We start from the raw sequence: 24,920 nt of genomic DNA, 5'->3' as shown, positions 1-24,920 counted from the left end.
GCCATGTGCCCATTCCACCCTTAAGTATTTCCTCCTTTCCCCCAATGCCCAAAGCCAGGCTGATGGCACCGCCACGGTGCTGTGTTCTAGCCTCCCGCACCATCTTTGATCAGGGATCGCGACATCTTCACCAACTCCACTATCCACACTGGAAGCTGGAAAATCACAGCTGACAGCTCCACACACTGAAACCAGTATCACCCAGCAAGCACATGTGCCTGGAAGTGTAAACCAATTCGAAACCAATATTGATGAAACCCTCAGTAAGAACTGTCACACACAATGCTTTCTTCCAATTCGTTCTGATTGCAGTTTTAATAAAGGCTCTATCAACTCCAGGAGAATTATTTATTTATTTGTTTGTGTCATAAATAGGCTTACATTAACACTGCAATGAAGTTACTGTGAAAATCCCCCAGTCGCCAGACTCCAGCGCCTGTTCGGATACACTGAGGGAGAATTTAGCACAGACCTAACTAGTGCGTCTTTTGATCTGAATCTGGAGCACCCGGAGGAAACCCACGCAGACGCGGGGAGGATGTACAGACTCCGTACAGACAGTGACCTGAACTGGGAATCGAACCCGGGTCCCTGAGGCAGCAGTGCTAACCACTGTGCCAAGGTTTGGGGATGGTGTTACAGTAATTATTTTGCCCTCTTAATACGCACCTGCCTCTATCAGACTTCAGTTGGCTGTCGGAGCCAAGCTCCGACCCCTAAGGGTCAATCGCACCCTGTAGTTTCTTTCTGGTATTGAGGGAGTGCAGCAGTGTCGGAAGTGCCACTTTTTAAATGACCTGTTAAACTGAGGCCCCATCTACCCTCTCAGGTGGGCGTGAAAGATGCCATGGCACTTGTTTGAAATGCAGGGCAATTAGCCCTGGTGTCCCAGCCCTCAACATAGTGAAAAAAACAGAGTACCTATTCATTATCGCATTGCTGAGAGGTTGCTTCCCCTTGTGGGAGAGTCTAGGACCAGACAGCATAATCTCAGGGTAAGGGGTAACTCATTCAAGATGGAGATGAGGATGAATTACTTCTCTCAGAGGGTATGAATCTGTGGAGTTCTTTACCGCAGAGGGCCGTAGAGGCTGGGTCATCAAGTATGTAGAAGCAATTTACTGCTTTACTGCCAGAAGCAGAAAGGTCTGGAAAATCTCTCAGTGGGTCTAGCAGCATTTGAGGAGAGAGAATAGAGCCAATGTTTTGAGTCTTAATAACTCTTGTTCTTAGCTCTGACGAAGGGTCATTGAAACGTTGGCTCTGTTCTCTCTTCACAGACGCTGTCAGACCTGCTGAGATTTTCCAGCATTCTCTGTTTTCGTTGTGTATGTTCAAAGTTGAGATGGACAGATTTTTAACAATAAGGAAAGAAAGGGTTATGGGCATAAGGCAGGAAAGTGGAGTTGAGGGTTATCATATTGGATCAGTTATGATCTCATTGAATGGTGAAGGTTGAACAGACTTAATGGGTCAAATGGCCTATTACTGCTCCCACACCTTTTGGCTTTAAACTGTTTACTGGGGCTTGCTGAATGCAAATTGGCCATCATATTTTCCTGTGTTCCGACTGTTCATTGGCTGCACAGAGCTTTGTGGATGACCTGAGACTATGAAAGGTGCTATTGAAATGCAGGCCATTTTAATTTCCTGTCTCCATGGTGGATAAGTGCCCTTATTTGCCAGGCTATTCTTGAAGTGCAACAATTCAGGCTCTGATTTAGACGGCGCTAACACACGCAGTTGAACAGTTGTCGATTCCGAGACCAGCTGTCACAGTAATCAGCTAAAGGATTCCTTTCCTGGTAAACAGGCAGAGTGGGAACGGTGGAACTTTCAAATGTGACATTTAAACTGGGAATGAGTCGAGAAGCTGCCTGTGTTGCTCGGTGAAGCTGGCAGGATATGTTGCATAGCGACCAATTTGTCCCACTCGTTAGTCATGGAGCTTTCAGCAGAAGGAGAGGCCTGGAACCCTAAGAGGCCTGGGAAAAACCTAAGGCATGGCAGCTTAAGAGACTTGGGAAAAGCCGAAGGCCTGGGAGCCTGAGGCCTGGGGTAATCCTAAGGCCTTTGAGCCTGAGGCCTGGGGAAAACCGAAGGCAGTGGAGCCTGAGGTCTGGGGGAAACCTAAGGCCTGGGAGCCTAAGAGGCTGGGGAAAGACAGGCCTAGGAGCCTGAGGTCTGGGAAAAACCTGAAGCTCGGGAGCCTAAGAGGCCTGGGGAAACACTGAAGCCTGGGAGCTTGAGGGCTGGGGAAACACTGAGGCCTGGGAGCCTGTGTCCTGGAGAAAACCTGGGAACCTAAGAAGCCTGAGGAAATTCTGAGCTCTGGGAGCCTGAGGCCTGGGGAAAACCTAAGGCCTGGGAGTCTGAGGCCTGGGATAAACCTAAGGCATGGGACCTTGAAGACTGGGGAAAACTGAAGGCATTGGAGCCTGAGGTCTGAGGAAAACCCAAGGCCTGGAAGCCTAAGAGGCCTGGGGAAACACAGGCCTGGGAGTCTGAGATCTGGGAAAAACCTAAAGCCTGGGAGCCTAAGAGGCCTGGGGAAACACTGAGGCCTGGGAACCTCAGAGGCCTGGGGAACTGCTGAGGTTTGGGAGCCTAAGGCCTGGGGAAAACAACATATGGGAACCTAGGAGGTCTTGGGAAAACCTAAGGCCTGGGCGCCTGAGGCCTGGGCAAGACCTAAGGTCTGTGAGTGTGCAGCCTGGGAAAAGCTAGGATCTGGGAGTCTGAGGCTTAAGAAAAGCCTAAGGCCTGGGACCCTAAGAGGCCTGGGGGAAACTGAAAGTCTTGGAGCCTGAGGCCTGGGAAAAGCTAACCTTTGAAATGCAAATCAAATGTTGGAATATTACTGAATATAATAGGATATAAATAGTCTCAACTGACGCACAAACACACTAAGTGAATGGAGATTGGGACCAGAATTCTCCAATCTCACCAGCGAGATGGAGAATTTGGCATTCAGCCAAATCTCCATTCACTGCAGCGGGATTGGAGAGAGTGCCAGCCATGGTCGGAGAATCCCAGCCTTGATGTTGTGTAGGTGTGTTGTAAGATGACTTGAAAAATTATGGGTTGATGACAGTGATTGTAATTTAGTGAGTCTCAGAGAGATGCCGGAGTAGCTGATTAGAAATAATATTGAATGTTCTCTCTACTGTAGCAACTATCTGTGATTATTTTTCCAGGAGGGAAATGAAAGTTGCAGGTCCTTGTACCCCGGAAAGCTAAATTGTGCCATCACCCCCCATTGTATAAAAACATGTTTAAAAATACAGATAAATGTGACAGTTCAATTTGATTTATTATTGTCACATGTATTAGTATGCAGTGAAAAGTATTGTTTCTTGCATGCTATACAGACAAACCATACCGTTCATAGAGAAGGAAAGGGAAACAGTGCAGAATGTTTGTTACCATCATAGCTAGGGTGTAGAGAAAGATCAACTTAATGTAAGGTATGTTCAACAGCAGCAGGGAAGAAGCTGTTCTTGACTCGGTTGATATGTGACCTCAGACTTCTGTATCTTTTTCCTGACAGAAGAAGGTGGAGGAGAGAATGTCCAGGGTGTGTGAGGTCCTTGAATATGCTGGCTGCTTTGCTGAGGCAGCAAGAACTGTAGATAGAGTCAGTGGATGGGAGATGTGAATGCTGCCCAATCCATCACGCAAACCAGACTTTTTGTAGTTCCTTGCAGTCTTGGGAAGAGCAGGAGCCATTCAAAACTGTGATACAACCAGAAAGAGTGCTTTCTATGGTGCATCTGTAAAAGTTGGCAAGAGTCATAGTGGACAAATATTCTTTGTCTTCTGAGAAAGTAGAGGCATTGGTGGGCTTTCTTAACTATAGTGTAGGCATGGAGGGACCAGACCAAGTTGTTGGTGATCTAGACACCTAACAACTTGAAGCTGTCGACCATTTCTATTTCATCCCCATTGATGTAGACAGGGGCATGTTCTCCTTTATGCTTCCTGAAGACAGGTTGACAGGTGATTGTAGGACAGTTCCTCTCTCATTGATGTAGACTTTTAGGAACTTAAGGCCAAGGATAGAGGCTTGTGTGCAAAATCTAGACTGGCAGTAGACAGTGCTGAGGGAGTGCTGTGCTGTCAGAGGTGCTGGCTTTCAAGGGAAATTGCCTTTTAGCTTTGACAAAGCATCATCTGGACTCGCTCTGCCCTTTCAGCTGAACATAGTAACCCCCGTTCCCCCGTTTACCCCATGTGGCACTATTTCGGGAAAGAGCAGTGGAAGTTATCCCAGGTATCCTGGCCAAGTTTTATTCCTCAGTCAGCATCATTGAAAAGGATGATCAGGATTGCATTGCTGTGTGTTGTTGACCTTGGAATAGATTCTCTGGCCTCCCCTCAGCGTGCTTCTCAGTAGTGGGAGACAGGGTGCCATTCTTTGGCACCGAGGTCCTCTGATTCCACTGGTGGGAATGATGGGAATTCCCATTGAAGCCGTCCCACGCCTTCGGGAAAACCCGCGGCAGAGGGTGCACTGCTGGAGGAACCAGACAATCCCATTGGCGTGAACAGCCAAAGAATTTATTGCTTTATTTTTTTAACATTGCCGCTCTTCAAAAGTACTTTATTGAGTGGAACCCATTAGAGTTGACCTGAGGTTGCAAGAGGCAGTGTATAAATATCAGTTCTTTTTTGTTTATATGCATTCAGCGTTATCCTTAGCCACAGTTGTGGTGAGTATTCCATAATTGCTTCCTGGAGCCCAGTGGATGAGAGAACTATTAATAAACAATACATGAATCCACTTTAGTAAAAGGGAAAATGAAACTCATTCTGTTTGTTCTTTGTACAGACTGTGAAATGATACAACTAATTGAGACATCGGGCATGTCAGGACAAGCTTTTATGAAAAATAAACTGGGCTTTTTTTAAAACCTGTACTTAAATGAGCCATACACTTAACATGTTTCCCCAGGCATGTTGGCACAGTGGTTAGCACTGCTGCCTCACAGCTCCAGGGACCTGGGTTCAATTCCAGCCTCAGGTGACTGTCTGCGTGGAGTTTGCACATTCTCCCCATATCTGTTTGGGTTTCCTCCAGGTGCTCCAGTTTCCTCCCATGCTTCAAAGATAGATTTGTGTTGGATTAAGGGTTATGGAATCGAGGTGTGTATCATAGAGAATCCATACAATACTGAAGGAGGACATTCGGCCCATGAAGCCTGCACTGACAGTCTTCCCTATCCTCTTAACCCTACATATTTACCTTGCTAATTCCCCTAGCACTAAGGGGTGATTTAGCATGGCCAGTCCACCTAACATGCACATCTTTGAATTAAGGGAGGAAACCGGAGCACCCAGAGGAAACCCATGCAGACACGGGGAGAATGCGTAAGCTCCACACAGACAGTCACCCAAGGCTGGAACTGAACCCAGGTCCCTGGCACTGTGAGGTAGCAGTGCCACTCACTGTGCTGCCCTGCTACCTTTGTGTAAGTTAGGTGAATTGGCCATGCTACATTGCCCCTTAAAATCCCAAGATGTATCAGCTAGATGGATTAGCCATGGGAAATCTATGGTGTTACAGGAATAAGGCAGGATAGAGGGCCTAGGTAACTTATTCTGTCAGAGAGTCGATGTAGACTCAATCAGCCGGGTGGTTTCTTCAGCACTGTAGGGATTCTATATCATGTCAGGGTTGGCGTAACTCATTTCCAAAATTTCATCTCATCTTCTGGCTAGGCCTTCTGGTCTCAACATCTGATGATTAACTTTACCCCACCTCCACCCCTTTGTTTTCATTTTATTTAATTTTTAACTATTCTCTACCTTTTATTTCTTTATTGTCTTTCTTTACTTTCCCCCACTCTTTCCCCTTATTTTACCCGCCTTTTCTAACCTTCCCCCCCCCTTTGCTTCCCTTTTTCCCACCTTTCTCAATTTTACCTCTCTCCCACTCATCACCACCCACCCCTCCCTCATCATCCGTCACAGTTTACCCTCTGATTTCAGCTTTCCTGCCATTTGGCCATTCACACCTATTCTCTCTATGGGCTGCCATTAGCAGTCTTTCCCCCTTGTTTTTGTGGCTATGATTCATCTTTCATTCCCTCACCCTGCAGTATAAATATCTCCCACTTTCTATGCCTTTTAGCTTTGACAAAGCATCATCTGGACTCAAAACGTCAGCTCTTTTCTCTCCTTAAGATGCTGCAAGATCTGCTGTGATTTTCCAGCATTTTCTCTTTTGATTCCCTAAGAATTAACTTTCTCTTATTCATTTATTAAATATCCTTGACTGTCATCAGTTTGTGCCCATATGGATCTCCTTTTGCACCAATGAAGCAGAAACAGATCAAAGGCCAAGCTGTTCCTCTTCCTGTTCCTCCCCAAACACATGTACACATGTAAGACAGAATTAAAAACTCAAATCGCATATGTGGATTGATGAGGTACCAGGAGCTTCAATGAGGTTCAGAGGCAATAAATAAGTTTCACACTTGTGGTTTCTCAAACATCATCTGTGCCTCTGCCTAGAACATTGCCTTGTCGTCATGCTGATGTACTCAGTATTATCATACAATCATAGAATTTCTACAGTGTCAAAGGAGGCCATTCGGCCCATCAGGTCTGTACCAACTCTCTGACAGAGTATCTTAGCCAAGACCTTTACCCCGCCATATTCCTGTAACCCCACACATTTACCATGGCTAATCCATCTAACCTACACATCTTAGGACACTAAGAGGCAATTGATTTGATTTATTATTGTCATATGAATTGAGGTACAGTGAAAAGTACTGTTTCCTGCCGCGATACAGACAAAACATATCACACGTAGAGTATATAGGGGAGAAAAAAAGGAGAGAGTGCAGAATGTAGTCTTACAGTCGTAGCTAGGATGTAGAGAAAGATCAGCTTAATATAAGGTAGATCCATTCAAAAGTTTGATAGCAGCAGGGAAAAAACTGTTCTTGAGTTGTTTATTAACCTGGTCAATCCGTCTAACCTACACATCTATGGAGTGTGGGGAGGAAACCAGAGCACCCAGAGGAAACCCACGCAGACACAAGGAGAACATCCAAACTCCAAATAGTCACACAAGGCCAGAATTGAACCTGTGTCCCTGGCACTGTGAGGCAGCAGTGCTAACCACTGTGCCACCATGCTGCCCATGCAGGAATTTTTTTAAAAAATTTTTTCATGGGATATGGGCATCATTAGCAAGGCCAGCATGTGCTGCCCATCCCTAACCACCCTTGCAGTTGAGAGTCAAAGATATTGCTGTGAGTCTGGAGTCGCGTATAGGCTAGATTGGGTAAAGACGGCAGATTTCATAAGTTCATAAGACATAGCAGCAGAATCGGGCCATTCAGCCCATCAAGTCTGCTCTGCCAGTCAATCATGGCTGATACGCTCCTTATCCCCATTTTCCTATCTTCTCCGCATAACCCTTCAACCCATTAAAAATCCGTCTAAGTCCTCCTTACATTTAATCACTGTCTCAGCATCCACTGCACTTTGGGGTAGCCAAGGGATTTCCATCCCTAATGAACATTAGTGAGCCAGATTGTCTTCTACAACTATGGTCATCATTAGACTATTAATTCCATATTTTTGTTATGGAATTCAAATTTCATCATCTGCTGTAGTGGGATTTGAACAGGGTCCTCACAGTGTTACCTTAGGTTTCTGGATTACTAATCAAGTGGCAATACCACTACACCACCTGCATCATAATTGACATTTTTTAACTTAGTGTAAAATGAGTAAGCTAATGGTTTCAGGAGTCATTTCTTATGGGCGGTGCAGTGAGTACCTTGTAATGTGTGTGCTTCATACACACGCTCTGTCATTCAAGGCTATGGGCCAAGTGCTGGCAAGTGGGATTAGGTGGCTGGGTCAGGGCCTTTCATGAGTCGGTGCAGACTCGATGGGCCGAAGGGCCTCTTCTGCACTGTAATATACTGTGATTCATTGTTTTGTCGACAGCAGGGGAGGAATCCTTTTAATTGCTGAGTTACTGAGAGCCTTTGTTCTTTTTTTTGACAGGACTTGAACTGAAAGAGGCGCAAGCGAACATGGCGGAGAGAACGCAGGAGACTGGACTTGTCTGCACGGCCGACTTCAAGAAGGATATCACCGGAAGAGACTTGTTTGGATATGTGGGGATTGAAGCAGTTCTGGATCAGATGAGGCGCAAAGCCATGAAGACGGGATTTGAGTTTAACATCATGGTTGTAGGTAATTATAAGTGAAAGAGTCGGAGGGGGGTGGTGGTGGGGGAAATTGTTTCCCTAAAAAGCTGTGTTTCTGCCGCTGATTACTCTGGACATTGTAGAATGTTATGTATTCTCCATGTGTGTTTAATGAGGTTTATCTTGTAACTTCTTGAAAGGCAAAGAGCGTTCTTTCCAACTGAGAAATTAGGAAAGATGTCAAGATCTCAGACAAATCGTTTACGTTGTGAATTAATTATGGACAGATGTGGCCTTTATCTTCTCGAAGCTTAACTTACAACTGGATAGGCAGTTCTGGTAAACATAGGCTCTCCTGAGAATTTGCATGCTCTTATTTTCTCTTACATTGTTGCTAAAGCCTAGAGTAATTTCTTTCCAGACAGAGCTGTATACCAGAATGTTAATGAAGACAGCACATTAATTACAGATCTGATGAATAACACCTAGATTTTAAGGAGATACTCATCGCTTTTCTCACAATACAGTTCCACTTCGATTTGAGAAACAAGAGATTGGGTGGGATTATCTGCTAGTAGAATCCATAGAATCCTGAAATGCAGAAGGAGGCCATTCGGCCCATTGACCCTGCAATGACAATAATCCCATCCACGCCCTGTCCCCGTAACCCCATACATTTACCCTGCTAATCCCTGTGACACCAACAGTCAATTTAGCATGGCCAATGCACTTAAGCACACATCTTTAGACTGTGGGAGAAACCAGAGGACACAGAGGAAACCCATGCAGACATGGAAAGGACAGACGAACTCCACACAGACAGTCAACTCAGGCCACAATTAAACATGGGTCCCTTGCACTGTGAGGTGCAGTGCTAACCACTGTGCCAGCCTGCCACCCTTGTGTAAGTTGGGTAGATTGGCCATGCTAAATTGCCTCTTAAGGCCCCAAGGCATGTAGGCTAAATCGATTAGCCATGGGAAATCTGTCGGGTTACAGCGATAGGGCGGTGTAGAGGGCCTGGGTAATTTAGCACGGCCATTGCACCTAACCAGCACGTCTTTTGGACTATGGGAGGAAACCCACGCAGACACAGGGAGAACATGCAAGCTCTACATAGAAAGTGACCCTAGGCTGGAATTGAACCTGAGTCCCTGGCGCTGAGAGGCAGCGGTGCTAACCACTGAGCCACCCCTACCCCCAGGGCAGGTTTTGCGATGGTGTAGGTGCTCCGCCTTTGGTCGACGGGGCAATCTTCCAGTCCTGCTGCTGTCAACCGGGTTTCCTGCTATTCACACCCTCTGCAACCGAGGAATCTGGGGGGGAATGTGTCACCATCAGGGGGTGGGGGGGCGGCAGTGCGGTGGTTCGGCAGTTTCTGTTGGCAGGAATGCTAGAAAATCCTGTCCAAGGTGAATTTTTATTGGACTCCTCTCTCAACCCCCAGAACAACATTTTATAGTTTATCAAGTGAGATAATAGTGGCAAAAAAACCTTTTATTTTGATTGTGTTGATTCCTGCTCCAATGGTCCAGCGATGTACAATTGGATGGGAAACTGAGGGAACAATCTTGGTACCAGCGGACCTTTTACTCTTTATTAATCAATCCTGTCAACTGTGTTACTGTGGCACAGGCCGGTCGCTGGTGAAGAATGGAGTATTTGTAACCATTGGCACCATTGTGCTCCCAAAACTTGTTGATGTTGAGCTTGTTGTACTTTAGCTCTTGTGATAATTGGTCGGCAAGACATTACAGAGTATTTGCAGCACAGAAGTAGGCCACATCAGATCCATGCTGGTATTTAAAAAGTAACAGTTTATTTATTAGTCACAAGTAGGCTTACACTCACACTGCAGTGAAGTTACTGTGAAATTCCCCTAGTTACCACGCTGTTTTGGGTACACTGAATTTAACATGGCCAATTCACCTAACCTGCACATTTTTGGAGAGTAGGAGGAATCCGGAGCACCTGGAGGAAACCCACGCAGACTTAGGGAGAACATGCAAACTCCACACTGACAGTGACCCAAGCCGGGAATAGAACTCGGGTCCCTGGCACTGTGAGGCAGCAGTGCTAACCACTGTACTACTGTGCCACTCCCTTATGCTCCGTTCTTATCCTCCCAACTCTTCTCTTCCATCTAACCCCCTCGGCTTCTATCTCTTTATCTGGCTTTCCCTGTAATGTATCTGTACCACCTCAGCTATGGCTTGTGGCAATAAAAATACAAAATGCTGGAATTACTCAACAGATCTGACAGCATCTCTGGAGGGAGTGAATCAGAGTTATTGGCAGGATTTTCTGGCTTTTGGCCGAGGTGGGATCTTACAGCCCCGTCAACGGCGCTCCCCCACTGTGGGTTCCGCAATGGCGAGAGATGTGGTCAATGAGAAATCCCACTGGTGACAGCAGGACCAGAAGATCCTGCTGCCAGCTACTGGCAAGCTGCCCTCCACTATTGCAGAACACGCAACGGAAGGCAGAGGAAAATGCCACCCATCGGGTTGAATTTCCTGGCCCTTCCCGCTGGTTGAATCTTCCAGTCCTGCTGAAATTCCTTCAGGCCTCCTCCTTCAGCTTTCAGCAACCAGCTTCAAACTGTGCCCCACCTTCAGGCCACCCCTATTAGCAGCCGACCTGGCACCCGACAGTACCAAACCGGCACTCTGACAGTGCCAAACTGACATCCGGCAGTGCCAATCTGACATTGTCAGGGTACTACCCAGCCATTCCACCATTTCCCCAGCCAGCCTACAATGGGCTCCAAACCCCAGCATGGCTGTCACGCCTGGTCTTTGTTTGTGGAGACCATTAGTGAATTGCGCCGGGTTCCCGCTGCCTCCAAGAATCGGAGAATTACGAGCGCTAGGTGAATCCGGCTGCAAACTGACCCTGTATATATAAATGAATATTAACAATGCTAATTTGGTTCCTGCCCTTGCTGAGTGTCAATCAGATTACGTCTGGGCATGCGGGGGTTGGGGGGGGGTGTGGGTGGGAGGTGGTTTGGAAGAATCTTAAAAGGGGTTTTCACCACCATTTCCTTCTCCAGTCCTGGCACTATTTACGCTTGAATTCCTGGGCTTGGAGAATCACACCCTTTATTTCAGCAGCCCTCCCGTGGGTTTCCCGACAGCATGGAATGGTTTCAGTGGGAAATCCCATTGACTGCAGTGGGACCAGAGAATCCTGCTGCCAGCAAACAGCACGCCACCTCCCACCATTGAAAAACATGCAGCTGGGAGGCCGGAGAATTTCCCTCATTATGCCATCCATCCTGAGAAAAAGACTAAGGTTAGGATTGGGCTGGAAATGCTAGGAATTACAATATCCTCATTTACTGCAAGATCACTCTTGCTTAACTGACAAGCTCCAAGCACCAGTTCCGATACAATACATATATCATACGTAAACCGATTTCCCAATCATAGAATCCCTAAATGCAGGTGAAGGCCATTTGGCCCATTGAGCCTACACTGACCATAATCCCACCCAGGCTCTATTCGCGTAACCCCATGCAATTTAACCTGTCAATCCCCCTGACACTAAGGCTAATCAACCTAACCCTGCACACCTTTGGACTGTGGGAGGAAACCGGAGCACCCGGAGGAAACCCACGCAGACATGAGGAGAACGTGCAAACTCCACACAGACAGCGACCTGAGGTCAGAATTGAACCCGGGTCCCTGGTGCTATGAAGCAGCAATGCTTGCCACTGTGCCTGTTTTTAAAGGCTGGCCAACTCCTTAACCAAGGTGCAGCATCTGATGGCTGATATATCAGCTTCCATGGAATCATATTCTATGGGTCATATTCTATGACTCCAATCGGCCAATGAATTTAACTGTGTAGGCAATAAACTTCTGTGCCTCTCTCGCCTCCTTGAAGATACACTTTAAAGTCCATGTCTTTGACAAAGTTTTTTTGAAACATTCCAATATTTCCTGATGTAACTCAGTGTTTGAATGCACACCTATAAAGCACTTTGGGATATTATTCTCTATTAAAGGTGCTATATAAATTCAGGTTGCTAGTGCCTGAGCCATTGAGACCAGAGGGTGATGGTTTCAACATCAACATTGTCCCCAAACACTGTCAGTGATGAATCAATTACCCGATCTTACTTAGCACGGCTACAATAATGTAAAGTAAAAAGTAAAGTCAAGTTTATTTATTAGTCACAAGTAAGGCTTACATTAACACCACAATGAAGTTATTGCGAAATTCCCCTAGTCACCGCACTCCAGCATCTGTTCAGGTCAATGCACCTAACCAGCATGTCTTTCAGAATATGGGAGGAAACTGGAGCACCCGGCGAAAACCCACACAGACACAGGGAGAGCATGCAATCTCCACACAGACCCAAGCTGGGAATCAAACCTGGGTCCCTGGCACTGTGAAGCAGCAGTGCTGACTGCAGTACTATCATGCTGCCCCATGTCCTATGCTTGACATCTCTGTGTTGGGAAGAGGAATCTCAGTTGCATACTTCTCTTGATGTGGTTTTGTTTGTTTATTACCGAAAGAGAAAGTGCTGGAAAACCTTAGCAGGTCTAGCAGTATCTGTAAGGAGACAAAGAGCTGACGTTTCGAGTCTAGATGACCCTTTGTCAAAGCGAGAAGGCATAGAAAGTGGGAGATATTTAAGCTGCAGGGTGAGGATATGAAAGATGAGTCATAGCCACAGAAACCAGGGGGAAAGGCTGCTAATGGCAGCCCATAGAGAGAATGGCAAAACATCAGAGAAGCTGAAATCAGAGAGTAAACTGTGACAGATGAAGCTATGGTGGAGGTGAGGGAGGGGAGCAGGCAGAGAGAGATAGGTGGAAGAGAAGTAAAATTGAGAAAAAGGGAGAGAAGGGAAAGAAAGGGAAAGAAAAGGTAAGAAAGGGGGGATAAAATAGGGGAAAGAGTGGGGGTTGAGAAAAATAAAGAAAGACAATATAGAAACATATAGTAGAGAACAGTTAAAAATTAAATAAAATAAAAACAAAGGGGCTGAGGTGGGGGTAGAGTTAATCATCTGAAGTTATTGAATTTGATGTTGAAACCGGAAGGCTGTAATGTGTTGAGCTGGAAGATGAGATGCTGTTCTTATCATTTGCGTTGAATAATCTTTGTCTGTTTATTCCCTGGGATGAGTCCTCCTACAATTTATGTCATTTTGCAGAACTTTGCTGTTGTGAGCAAAGGTTTGACTTAACAAAATTGACCATCATGCTTTGTGTTTTGAGCCCACAGTGCAGTTGGTAATAGTTCTTTATATATCTTCAGTCTTCATGTTCCCAATGGTGGGAGAGTCCAGAACGAGAGGGTCATAATTTGAGGGTAAGGGGGTAAACCTTTTAAGTCTGAGGTAAGGAGAAATTTCTTCATCCAGAGGGTGGTGAATGTGCGGAGTTCACTACCTCATAATGTAGTTGAGGCCAAAATGTTGCGTGACTTAAAGAAGGAATTAGATATAGCTCTTGGGGCTTAAAGGATCAAGGGATATGAGGGGGATCAGGATATGGAATTCAATGATCGGCCGTGATCAAAATGAATGGTGGAGCAGGCTCGAAGGACCGAATGGCCTACTGTGCTTCTGGTTTTTATGTTTCATGTCACTTATCTCAAGGTTCAGTGTTACCACCATGACACAGACTGCACACACAAAGGGTTAGCACCACAACCGGTCCACCTCGATTAACATAAAAGAAATAAGGGGACAGTTATATAGTTAAAATATGACTGTACATTTGAAAGGATGAATAATACATTAGTTTACACGATGTCTGTAGAACTATCTCACCAGTAACAACTTCAGGAAGTGAGGTGAATGGAATTGGTGAGTGGGGAAATACAGGGGAATGGAGAAATATTGAAATTGTGTGACAGTGACTTGGCCGTATGTTTTACACCCTGTCCAACTTCTTTTCTGAGTTAACTTCAGTGGAGAAGAAAATTGGGCGAGGCAGAAATCAGGCTGATCATTCACTATTATCAGGGGTGCACTGAGACCCAAGATCAAATCCATCCCTGGGTGTCTAAAGTCACAGCAAACAAATTTCATCTTGTTGACATAGAATCATAGAATCAGTGCAGAAAGTGGCCATTTGGTCCATCGAGAGTGCATCAACAACAATCCCACCCAGGCCCTATCCCCATAACCCCATGTATTTACCCCACCAGCCCCCTTGGCACTAGGGGACAATTTATCATGGCCAATCGACCTAACGTGGCACGGTGGCACAGTGGTTAGCATTACTGCCTCATAGCACCAGGGACCCAGGTTCGATTCCTGGCTCAGGTCACTGTTTGTGTGGAGTTTGTCTTTCTCCCCGTGTGTGTGGGTTTCCTCCCAGTGTTCTGGTTTCCTCCCACATTCTGGAAGACGTGCTGGTTTGGTGCGTTGATCTGAACAGACGCTGGAGTGTGGCGATTAGAGGAATTTCACAGTAACTTCATTGCAGTGTTAATGTAAGCCTTGTGACTAATAAATAAACTTTAACTTTAAAACATTTTGGAGTGTGGGAGGAAACCGGGGCAATCAGAGGAAATCCACACAATCATGAGAAGAATGTGCAAACTCCACACAGTCACCCAAGCCGGGAATCAAACCAGGATCCCTGGAACTGTGAAGCAGCAGTGCTAACCACTGTGCCACTGTGCTATCCATGGGTCCATCTGATCTGTAACTGGTCCAAAGTTGCTGATTGGTGGAGGGAACCTGGACCATTTGAATTTCAGCCTGAGGTGTAGGCTGGAATTCTCTGATGTTGTGCACCCTACCAGCGAGAATGAAGAATTTGTGCTCAGCCAAATGTCCATTCACTGTAACAGGATCGGAGAGAATCCCAACCACGAGGGAGGTCGGAGAATCCCAGCCCAGGCCATAATCCTGGCTGAACCAATATTAAAAGCTGCTGGTTTGTAAACCTTAATCTTTTGAATGTGTTTCTCTTAATGTATTAGAAACGCACCATTATGGATTGAAACCAGCTAATAAGGTGGCCGTCTGTGTTATCACAATACAGATTTTTAGCCAGTGGCTTGCAAACACTGTAAACCCCAATGACCTCACTCTGATTTTGATTTAATTTATTATTGTCACATGTAGTGGTATACAGTGAAAAATATTGTTCTTGCGCGTTCTACTGACAAAGCACACCATTCATAGAGAAGGAAAAGAGAGAGTGAAGAATATAGTGTTGCAATCATAGCTAGGGCATCAAGAAAGATCAATTAGTGCAAGGTTGGTCCATTCAAAGGTCTGATGGCAAAAGGAAGAAGCTGTTCTTGAGTCGGTTGGTACGTGACCTCAGACTATAGTATCTTTTTCCCCACAGAAGAAGGTGGAAGAGAGAATGACCGGGGTGCATGGGGTCCTTGATTGTGCAGGCTGCTTTTAGAATCATAGAAACCCTACAGTGCAGAAAGAGGCCATTGACCCATCGAGTCTGCACCAACCGCAACCTCATCCAGGCTCTATCCCCATATCCCTACATATTTGCCCACTAATCCCTCTTACCTATGCATCTCAGGACACTAAGGGGCAATTTGAGCATGGCCAATCAACCTAACCCTCACATCTTTGAACTGTAGGAGGAAACCAAAGCACCCGGAGGAAACCCATGCAGACACGAGGAGAATGTGCAAACACTACACAGATAGTGACCCAAACCGGGAATCAAACCCAGGTCCCTGGAGCTGTGAAGCAGCAGTGCTAACCACTGTGCTACTGGGCGGCACGGTAGCACAGTGGTTAGCACTGCTGAGGTAGCGGAAAGTGTACACAGTGTCAATGGATGGGAAGCTGGTTTGGATGATTAACTCCCACCAAAATGTATTTAAGCATCCTTGCAATGTGGACCTAATGAAGAGATTTTCAAATTAATTGCACGAATGTTAACATGTTTTGGACACGAATAGCGTATTGTAATGATAATGTTTTCACCTCATCGTTCTTAATGTGAAGTGAATGCTTCCAGCGACTATGGACATCATCTAGTTGCCATGACAGCACTGACTAACATTGCTGGCAAAAAAATCAAAGGAGCTTTGAGGCAAAGTACAATGTGCAGCAATGATTTGGCATTCATCACAGGGGATGCAAACACAAGCTCTACCTTTGTCAAAAGAATGGAATGAATTGGCAATGCGCTCAAAGAATAAAAAAAGCTACGGCACAGAAACAGGCCCTCCAAGCCTGTGCCGACCCCCTCAGCCCCTCTGTGTTGAAGGAGAGCAGTTCACAGGCTTCTGCGAACCTGCGCACAAAATGGTACAGCACGCCACTGTGGCACAGTGGTTAGCACAGCTGCCTCACAGCTCCTGGGACCCCAGTTCAATTCCCAGCTTGGATCTGAAGGTTTGTGCCCCTGACAATCTACAGGGCTATTTGCACTGATGTTGAATACACAGACAGCGCGGGGTGGCACAGTGGTTAGCACTGCTGCCTCTCAGTGCCAGGGATCCAGGTTCAATTCTGACCTCGAGTTACTGTCGGCGCAGAGTCTGCACTTTCTCCCCGTGTCTGCGTGGATTTCCTCCAGGTGCTCTGGTTTCCTCCCACAGTCCGAAGGTGTGTGGGATAGGTGGATTGGCCATGCTAAATTGCCCCATAGTGTCAGGGGGAACCAGCTAGTGTAAATAATGGGGTTATGGGGATAGGGCCTGGGTGGAATTGTAGTCGGTGCAGACTCCTTGGGCCAAATGGCCTCCTTCTGCACCGTAGGGATTCTATGCTTGTGAGTTTCCCGGAACAAAGCCTCAGTTTTCCGAGAGGGCTTTGCCACTTAATCTTTTCCCCACTTTGAAGAACTCACTTCCTCCCCTCCCCTCCCCTCCCCTCTCATTTCGCCCACCACTAGATCCCCCACCCCTCCCCCACTCCCAACAACCTTTCCACCCGCCTGGATCACTGCCAATTACAGACAAACCTGTGACTTGGTGACATCACTTCACAGCCTTCCCACCCGGTTGCTATGGAGACTGTCCATAAGCACTCTACTTATTTAACAGCCAACACTCCAGGTTATCACAGGAACTGGATTAGCTTTCCAGCTACCCATTATTGCTGAGGAAACAGTTGCTGAATTTAATCCCTCGGAACGATTATAGATTGAGAAATCCATGTGGATAAAATCCAGATCTTTCTGATGTGAAACTCCCTTTTCTGATTTTTTTAACAGAGGCATCAATCAATTGGAACCAAACCTCGAATTTACTAGTTTTGTGTCATACTTATTTCCCATTAATCCAAGGATTTGCATACTAAAAATCAAAATCTTAGAAATCAGACCCTCAAAATGTATACAGTCTGGCTACTATAGGCTTCCTGCATTGATGTGTTAGTTAGTTGCATACCCAACTCTATTATGTTATACCACTCCAGACTGATACCCCAGTGCAATACTGAGGGAGTGCTGTGTTGTTGATGTTGCTGTCTTTTGAATGAGATGTTTAACCGAGGCTCCATCCTTAAAGGTTTTAAAGTTTATTTATTAGTGTCACAAGTAGGCTTACATTGACACTGCAATGAAGTTACTATGAAAATCCCCTAGTCGCCACATTCCGGCACCTGCTCGGGTATGCTGAGGGAAAATTCAGCATGGACAGTGCCCCTAACCAGCTTGTCTTTCAGACTATGGGGGGAAACCGGAGCACCCGGAGGAAACCCACACAGACACGGGGAGAATGTGCAGATTCTGCACAGACAGTGACCCAAGCTGATAATTGAACACTGGTCCCTGGTGCTGAGAGGCAGCAGTACCAACTGCTGTGTCACCATGGCAGTTTATCTTGGGGTTTACCACATTGGTTTTTTTATTGACAATGAAGATCTTCCCCCATCTGCAGTGGCCATTTTTTGACACATTTGCAGCCCACTATTATTACTGAGAGCTTTTTGAAAATGCTTTAAAAAGATAGATTCGCAATAGTTGCTGTTACCGAGTTAATGACGTCTTCAGAAATTTCCCAAACAAGTCTCAACGTTCAGGAACACTGTATGGTCTGGAAGATATCTCATAAATTCTTCTAACACAATCCATCACACCCCATGCGACAATCGGAAATCCTGTTTAATAGAGGAAGTCATCTTAAGACTGTCTTTTGATGAGATCAATTTACCCTTAAGGTAAAAGCTTCCCTTGGGAAAATTACACTGACCTTAATAGTTAGATCTAATCAACATACTTGACCCCAACAGCTGGAGGGCACAGTAAAATTTCTCAGGCTAACTATTCCAAAGAAAGCTGACACTTAAAGGTTGAGGATTCAAAACGAAAAGGTTCTCTTTTTCAAAAGTTACATTGCATTGGCTTTTTCAACTTTCTGAAACTTGCATGGTCTTTCCAAAGAATTACCAGAGCAGAATGGCCACCCAACGAACCAATGCCCATGTTTAGGCTTCATGTAAGTCTTCTAATTTAATCACTCTACTCAAGAGTCAATCATCTTCCCTTCTAATGCAATGCATTGTTTTAACTTGTAGGGATGGGTATATGGAACATGGGAATGGTACCATGGGTTTGGAGTTTGTGGAAGTCTACATGTTTTGTGCCATTACTATGAGGCTGGGTTGGGGGGAAGGAGGGTGGCAACAAAGCAGTCTTTCTGAACCTTTTGGTGTGCATTGCTTCTATACTTGTCCCTATGGAGGTGATGGGTAGAAATGGTATTTCCATTGCTACATAACCTTTAAGTGGCCCTCCTGGAAGGTCTGAGCCTCCTTTTGTCTCTGTTGGTTCTGAAGCCTCTCCCCTTTTTTTCCTTTAACCCACTAGCTATAGTCTGTTATTGTTCTCCTCCAGTGTGCCTGGAGGAAACCCATGCAGATACAGGGAGAATGTGCATACTCCGCACGGACAGTCACCCGAGGCTGGAATTGAACCCGTGTCCCTGGCGCTGTGAGGCAGCGGTGCTAACCACTGTGCCACTGTGCTGCGTTGATACTCTTCCCAAAGATTGATGCTCAGAATTCTTTATTCATTCATGGGACCTGGGCATCACTGCTGGCCAGCAATTATTGCCCATCCCTAATTACCTTGGAAGGCAGTTGAGAGTCAACCTCATTGCTGTAGCTCTGGAGTCACATGTAGGCCAGAGCAGGCAAGGATGGCAGATTTCCTTCCTGAAGGACATTAGTGAACCAGATGGGTTCCTCCAACAGTCGATGGTTTCACGGTCATTGGTTGATTTTTAATTCCAGATATTCTTTATTGAATTCAAATTCCACTATCTGCCATGGCAGGATTTAGTACAAAAACACTGTATCTACAGCTGACCTGGTGGTTCTTTAAATGGGTTTGCTTTCTGCCATCTTCAGAGATTTGTGCGCATGCACCCTTCAGAGTCTCTGTTCTTGCGACCCCTTTCAAATGGTGCCATTTTAGCCTGTGTCGCCTTCCTCAGGTGCGCCCTCTTTCACTGTCCTCATTTAAAATGCCACATGTCTGCTCATTCCAGCGTTGATGTAGTTGCTGCATCTTGTGCAGTTCCAATGTTGTGCTGTCCCGTCGCACTGTGTGCAGTTTTTTGTCACATATCTGGCCAAACCTCCTTAATGAGCTGGAGCATAACATAGCGAGCAGGTTATTCCAGCACCATTGTGCCAAAACAGCTGGGAAAAGTAGCTGGGAGCCAGGAAGCAGTCATCCATGCTGTATATTTACAATTAGGGGCCATTTGGGAGTTCTGTGGGTGCTGAGATTTCACACCTCCCCTCTCGCCATGTGTAGAAATGGTCTGCTTATGAGAGACAGCCATCCTGCGGCATTGGACATTGAAGCCAAACTCCCAAAAAGAGGGCCAATGGCAGCATGGGCAATATTCACTGCCCAAACACTGTAGGGGCATCCCCTCCTGTCAAAGGGGATAGGAGTTTGACCTCTCTAAGAATGCCAGATTATTTTGAGCCCTCCAAGGGCGCTTCTATTTAGATGTACCCTCTCACTTTCCACCGACCTCAGAAGCAGCACCCAAGAAGCTCAAGAGTTGCCAGCCCTACGATTGATCAGGTGGCATCAGGAGCTCACCTTGGTGACCATAAATGCACAGCTGGCTCAGAGGTGGTGGAAAATGCCGCTTCGGGGAAGGCATCTTCCCTGGTCTACCAAGAGAAAAATATAGTGCCAGAGCAAGACAACTTCTTGTGAGCTGTCCCCAGCATACCCTCGAGTTTCATTTTTTATCCACTGCCACCTCCCCCAACCCGCCCTCCTGTGCTCTTAAAACTGAATTCCAGCTCTTGTAACCTTGATGTGAAGATGCTGGCGTTGATCTGGGGTGGGCACAGTAAGAACTCTCACAACATCAGGATTAGATCCAACAGATTTATTTAGTATCATAAGCTTTCGGAGCAATGCTCCTTCATCAGATGAGTACCCATTCTGAAAGCTTGTGATTCCAAATAAACCTGTTGGACTTTAACCTGGTGTTATGAGGTTTCTTACTGTCTTCTAACCTTTTTAATAATACTCCTTCCTTATAGTAAGCTGATCCTTTCTCTACATCCTAGCTATGGCTGTACCACTACATTCTGCACCCTCTCCTTTCCTTTATGAGCGGTTTGCTTTGTCTGTATGGCGCGCAAAAAGCAACACTTTTCACTGAACAAAGACCAAAGAAAATTACAGCACAGGAATAGGCCCTTCAGCCCTTCAAGCCTGCACCAACCATGCTGCCCAACTGAACTAAAGCCCCCTATCCTTCCAGGGACCGTATCCCTCTATTCCCATCCTATTCATGTATTTGTCAAGATGTAACTACCATACCAACCGCCAATCCGAATAGCACCCATTGACCCCCACTCTCTGCCTCCTATTTGACAACCAATCCTCTATCCACGCTAACACCCTACCCCAAACTCCATGTCCCCTGACCTTCTGGTGACTAGTGGGGTGCCCCAGGGGTCGGTGCTGGGGCCTCAGCTATTTACCATTTATATAGATGATCTGGAGGAGGGAACCGAGTGCAGGGTGTCGAAATTTGCTGATGACACCAAGATTGGGGGAAAGGCAAATTGTGTGGAGGGTGTGGAGAGTCTGCGGAAGGATCTAGATAGGCTGGGCGAATGGGCCAGGAAATGGCAAATGGAATTTAATGTTGGCAAGTGTGAGGTGGTCCACTTTGGTAGGAAGAATGGTAGGAAGGACTATTACTTACGTGGCGAAAAACTGCAGCAGGCGACGGTGCAGAGGGACCTCGGGGTCCTTGTGCATGAGTCGCAAAAACCCAGCTTGCAGGTGCAGCAGGTGGTCAGGAAGGCGAATGGGATGCTGGCCTTCATAGCGAGGGGGATTGAATATAAAAGTAGGGAGGTCTTGCTGCAGCTGTATAGGGCATTGGTGAGGCCGCAGCTGGAGTACTGTGTGCAGTTTTGGGCGCCGTACCTGCGCAAGGATATTTTGGCCCTGGAGGGAGTGCAGAGGAGGTTTATTAGGCTGATACCGGAGTTGAGGGGATTGAGCTATGAGGAGAGGCTGAATAAACTAGGCTTGTACTTGTTAGAGTTTAGAAGAATGAGGGGAGATCTCATTGAGACGTATAAGATGATGAATGGGATGGATAGGATAGAGGTGGAGAGACTCTTCCCGCTCAAAAAAGACAGTAGGACTAGGGGGCACAGCCTCAAGTTAAAGGGGAGGCGGTTTAGAACGGAGTTGAGGAGGAACTTCTTCACTCAAAGGGTGGTGAATCTCTGGAATTCTCTGCCCGTTGAAGTGGTGGAGGCTGCCTCGCTAAATATTTTTAAGAAGCGGGTTGATGGGTTCTTGATAAGAGAGGGGATTAAGGGTTATGGGGAGAGGGCGGGAAAGTGGAACTGAGCCACAACAGATCAGCCATGATCTTATTGAATGGCGGGGCAGGCTCGAAGGGCTAGATGGCCTACTCCTGCTCCTATTTCTTATGTTCTTATGTTCTTATGTTCTTATATCCGCTTCCACTACCTCCCCGACAGTGAGTTCCAGGCACCCACTATTCTCTGTGTACAAAATCTGCCTCATACATCTCCTTTAAACCTTGCCCCTCGCATCTTAAACCTGTGCCTCCTAGAAATTGACTCTTCCACCCTGGGAAAAATCTTCTGACTATCCACTCTATCCATGCCTCTCATAATCTTGTAGACTTCTATCAAGTCGCCCCTCAACCTCCATCATTCCAGTGAGAACAAACCAAGTTTCTCCAACCTCTTCTCATGCCCTTCATACCAGGCAACATCCTGGTGACTCTTCTCTATACCCTCTCCAAAGCCTTCACATTCTTCTGGTAATATAGCGACCAGAATTGAACACTATATTCCAAAGAATCTTGTAGAATTTATAAGGTTGTATAAATCTGCAACATGACTTGCCAATTTTTAAACTCAACGTCCTGGCTGATGAAGGCAAGCATGCCGTATGCCTTCTCCACCTGCATTTCCGCTTTCAGTGACCTGTGTGCTTGTACACCCAGATCCCTTTGCCTATCATTACTCCTAAGGGTTCTGCCATTTGCTGTATATTTCCTATCTGTATTAGACCTTCCAAAATGCATTACCTCACATTTGTCTGGATTAAATTCCATCTGCCATCTCTCTGCCCAAGTCTCCAACTGATCTACATCCTGCTGTATCCTCTGATGGTCCTCATCACTATCTGCAAATCCGCCAACCTTTGTGTTGTCCGCAAACTTACAAATCAAACCAGTCTACCACTGTATCCCAATACATGTGACAATAATAAATCAAATCTAAGCACAGGCTTGGTACCCCCATTTGGCCCTGACACAGAGTCCCCAGATCCACAGGAAAACCTTGCTGGGTTTATTTGCAATTTCTGACTAGATATTCAGACTTGTAACTTTCAGTAAGATTCAATTCACAGGAAGAGAATGTGTCCAGTTATGAAGCAGCAATTGGCCAGTAAAGCTGGTCAGTATCTCAGAGTCACATGGTGAAGTGGTACCAAAATCGTGCTGCAGGATTTTTCCATTTAAAAGTAAACACTATCAAAATGTTAATTGAGGGACTGTTAATGCTATTAATGAGACGCTGCATGTTTTAGCTGAATCCACTGAACTGAAGCTTTATTCAGGTTCGATGTGCTTGTTCTTATAGCTGAAATTTTATTGCAGCTGGAATCACAGGGATGATTCAGCAAGACAATAATAGAGAGAAATCAGAGAATGGTTTGGAGGAATAGTGGTGTTTGCAAATAAAATCCCTTTCTTTGCAGATTGTACTCACCCGAGACATTTTAAACCATTACTTCATTTACAATGATTTCTATGTGTGAGCTGTGAAGAATAGTTTTTTCTTTGTAACCACTTGCGTTCATCACTTGAGAATTCTTCAAGTTGGTGTGTTAGCTCCAAACTGAGGTGTCATAATGTCCCACTTCTGAAATCACAGAGATCCTTGGAATGTAAATCAAATAATTTTTCATCGATGGATCAAACCATATACCATCACTGTATCAAACCATATACCATCACTGTATCAAACTATATGCCATTACTGTATCGACCCATATACCATCACTGTATCAAACTATATACCATCACTGTATCAAACCATATACCACCACTGTATCAAATCATATACTATCACTGTATCAAACTATATACCATCACTGTATCGACCCATATACCATCACTGCATCAAACCATATACCATCACTGTATCAAATTATATACCATCACTGTATCAAATTATATACCATCACTGTATCAACCCTTATACCATCACTGTATCAAATCATAGACCATCACTGTATCGACCCATATACCATCACTGTATCGACCCATATACCATCACTGTATCAAATCATAGACCATCACTGTATTGACCCATATACCATCACTGTATCAAATCATAGACCATCACTGTATTAAATCATATACCATTGCCACGGGGTGGAGAATGGGATACAGGGAGGGGAGGAAGGAACAAACAGCAGAGAAGCTCTGCGATTGGGTGAGAGAAAGCTACAATTCAACATTTCCAAATTGCAATGGAAACAAGGACATTCTTGAGGCCCTGACAGACCACAAGGGTCCAGATTTGTGTGGGTCCATTTGTGCATTTTTGCAAATGACAGTTTTCAAGGAGATGCTCTTGGGCCAGATCACACAATTCTTGGAGTTTTCATTATCTTCTTTTTCTTGTCCAGATCTTATTGAGTGCCAGCCCTTGGGATAGGAGAGAACTTCAGGAGATTTATTAAATAATTACTTAACCCAAAGTCTCAGGTTGACTCTAAAATGTGATTAACTCTGTAAGACCGCGTAAAGCCACAATTCCCGTCACACACAACCTGTTCCATATTGTCCTTTGACATACTGCTTGTCTTTGTTCTGCTATTAAGGCATTCTAATCTCTTAATGTGCCGCCATTATCACCCTTCTTAGCCATAATCATCACCATTTATATTCTCTTTGTCTTTTTTCCATGACATCTTTATCAATCTCTTCCCAGCCTCCATCTATCGCTGACCCCTCTACCCTGACTACTCCAACCCCACAACAACATAAATCTCAGTCAATTTCCAATTCTTTTTAGCTCTGATGAAGATTCATCCAGACTCGAAATGCTAGCTCCCTTCTCCACAGATGCTGTCAGACCAGCTGAGATTTTCTAGAATTTTCTCCTTCTGTTTCCGATTCCAGCATCCGCAGTGTTATCATTGCCGTAATTTCATTCCCAGGAGCGGGAATGGGGTGTCTATCCCATCAGGATGGTTTTGCAGTTTATCGGTGCCTGGAACTCTCAAACTT

The 24,920-nt window shown here is 45.6% G+C and overlaps 1 protein-coding gene across 7 annotated transcripts in view; it reads left to right on the top strand.

Annotated features, from left to right (window-relative positions):
- Positions 1–24,920, top strand: part of LOC145355077 (neuronal-specific septin-3-like) — a 392,555-nt gene that overhangs the window by 225,265 nt on the left and 142,370 nt on the right. For 6 of the 7 annotated variants that reach the window (XM_080206915.1, XM_080206917.1, XM_080206919.1 and 3 more), the window contains one exon: positions 8,032–8,223. In XM_080206915.1, coding sequence (XP_080063041.1) covers positions 8,032–8,223 — 192 coding nt within the window. Of the gene's footprint in view, positions 1–1,760; positions 1,806–8,031; positions 8,224–24,920 lie in introns of those variants that run through there. The other variant, XM_080206920.1, reaches the window with a different exon arrangement.

Source organism: Carcharhinus amblyrhynchos, chromosome 18 (genome assembly GCF_965287045.1).
Source record: "Carcharhinus amblyrhynchos chromosome 18, sCarAmb.v2.hapA, whole genome shotgun sequence".
Classification (NCBI taxonomy): Eukaryota; Metazoa; Chordata; class Chondrichthyes; order Carcharhiniformes; family Carcharhinidae; genus Carcharhinus; species Carcharhinus amblyrhynchos.
The sequence above is the reverse complement of the archived record's forward strand: the minus strand, read 5'-3'. Positions and strand labels throughout refer to the sequence as shown.